Below are 1,936 nucleotides of genomic sequence, written 5' to 3' on the forward strand. Positions count from 1 at the left end.
GTGGTGCATGATTAAAACCATAGGAACAAAAATGAATCTTAATTTTTTTTTAAATTTAAATTATATTATTATTATTTAATAATTTATTATAAGTTAACTAAGTGTTTCTAAAATAATTTTAACACTTATGATATAAAATAATTTATTGTAAGTTGACTAAAATGACTGTGTTAAAATCGGCCTAACCCTTTTATCTAAAACAAGTAATCCCCTTACGCACCTCGGTGTCATGAAACCTAACGCGAGTTTCGATACGATCCTATCAAGTACTGGGATGCTCTTGGCGTGTGCCTTGATCCCCGGCACGCAGTGCTGCCAATCTTTCACAAGATTCGACGTGAGCGAGTCTATTTCGCCAGGGCACGTGGGTCCGCCAAATTGCATGCACACCCCAAGATGCGCCGTAATCTAATGGCTCAACATCGCCACGCCCACCCACGTGAATAGCCATATTTGTTATACTCCCAATCAACAAGACGGCTTTTGCATTCGCCGTAATCTAATGGCTCAACATCGCCACCGTCGAGTAACCGCGTACCCCATCAAACCTGCGCACATTAATATTGTAGCAAGTCTCACATCATGCCACACAATTAGCCTACCAAAACCCACGGTTTTGTTGACCTGATTGATAACTATGTCCTGGCTATGTATTATATAAATCTCTTTTCAGCTTCTCGTCGTCCAAGTCCCACTAGTTTATGTATAATCCTGCCTTCAACCTTTGTCACCACCAGCATGGCCATTCCACTAGCCTACCAGACAAATCTCCCGGCGGCGCCAGAATGGCTCAACAACGGCGATAACGGGTGGCAGCTCGCGGCGGCGACGCTGGTGGGGCTGCAGAGCATGCCGGGGCTGGTGGTGCTCTACGGGAGCATTGTCAAGAAAAAGTGGGCTGTAAATTCAGCCTTCATGGCCCTAGACGCCTTCGCCGCCACCCTCATCATCTGGGAGCTCGTCGGCTTCCGCATGGCCTTCGGCGAGCGACTCCTCCCTTTCTGGGGCAAGGCCGGCCCCGCCTTCGGCCAGGACTACCTCCTCCACCGCGCCAAACTGGCGGCGACTACCCACTTCTTCCGCAATGGCACGATGGAGAACGAGATGATCGAGCCGTTCTACAGCATGGCCTCCCTCGTCTACTTCGAGTTCATGTTCGCGGCGATCACGCTCATCTTCCTCGCCGGCTCGGTTCTCGGTCGCATGAACATCAAGGCTTGGATGGCCTTCGTGCCCCTGTGGCTGCTCTTCTCCCACACCGTCGGTGCTTTCACGCTCTGGGGAGGAGGATTCCTCTACCACTGGGGAGTCATCGACTACTCCGGCGGCTACGTCATCCATCTTTCTTCTGGGGTCGCCGGATTCACGGCTGCCTACCGGGTAATACATTATTTACGTATAACTCATTCAATAACAGCTATATTTATATATAATTAAAAAATTACAAAAAATGAAGCACCTACAGTTTGAACAACAACGAGTTTTCCTATAGAGCTGTAGATAGTTGCTTTGTGCCAAGCCAGAGGATTGGTTGATGTGTCAGCATAAGGCTTTGTGCCATGAGTTCGGGCATTGGGCTTAGAAGAGCGGACATTGTGCCAAGAAGATTGGAGTTGCAAAGGTCAATATGTCGATTGGGCAAGAGGTCACAAAAGAGGATGATGCACCGAATGATTGGACGAAACGCCGATGAACCAATAACATGCCGGATAACATATGACTAATACTTTATAATAATTGTCTAGATCAAAGTAGTTTTAAGTTGTAATTGGGTTGGAATTAGGCCAACTCAATTGGGGAGCCATTGGGCCTGGATCAGGACTAAATTGGGTTTATTGTTTGGCCCATTCAGTGTTAGTGCTGTAGATGATAGTACCGCCCAGCACAAGCGATGGTACTGCTAGGACCCAGGAAACCTAGGATGAAACCTTTTTTG

The 1,936-nt window shown here is 47.5% G+C and overlaps 1 protein-coding gene across 1 annotated transcript; it reads left to right on the forward strand.

The window, feature by feature from the left end:
• Window positions 1-738: 738 nt before the first annotated feature.
• On the forward strand, window positions 739-1,548 carry LOC135673915 (ammonium transporter 2 member 2-like). The gene is made up of 2 exons (XM_065183315.1): window positions 739-1,380; window positions 1,501-1,548. Exons 1-2 carry the CDS (start codon window positions 739-741, stop codon window positions 1,546-1,548), a joined length of 690 nt encoding a protein of 229 aa, XP_065039387.1.
• The last annotated feature ends 388 nt before the right edge of the window (window positions 1,549-1,936 follow it).

The sequence above is a fragment of the Musa acuminata genome, chromosome BXJ1-5 (assembly GCF_036884655.1).
Source record: "Musa acuminata AAA Group cultivar baxijiao chromosome BXJ1-5, Cavendish_Baxijiao_AAA, whole genome shotgun sequence".
NCBI classification, from domain to species: Eukaryota; Viridiplantae; Streptophyta; class Magnoliopsida; order Zingiberales; family Musaceae; genus Musa; species Musa acuminata.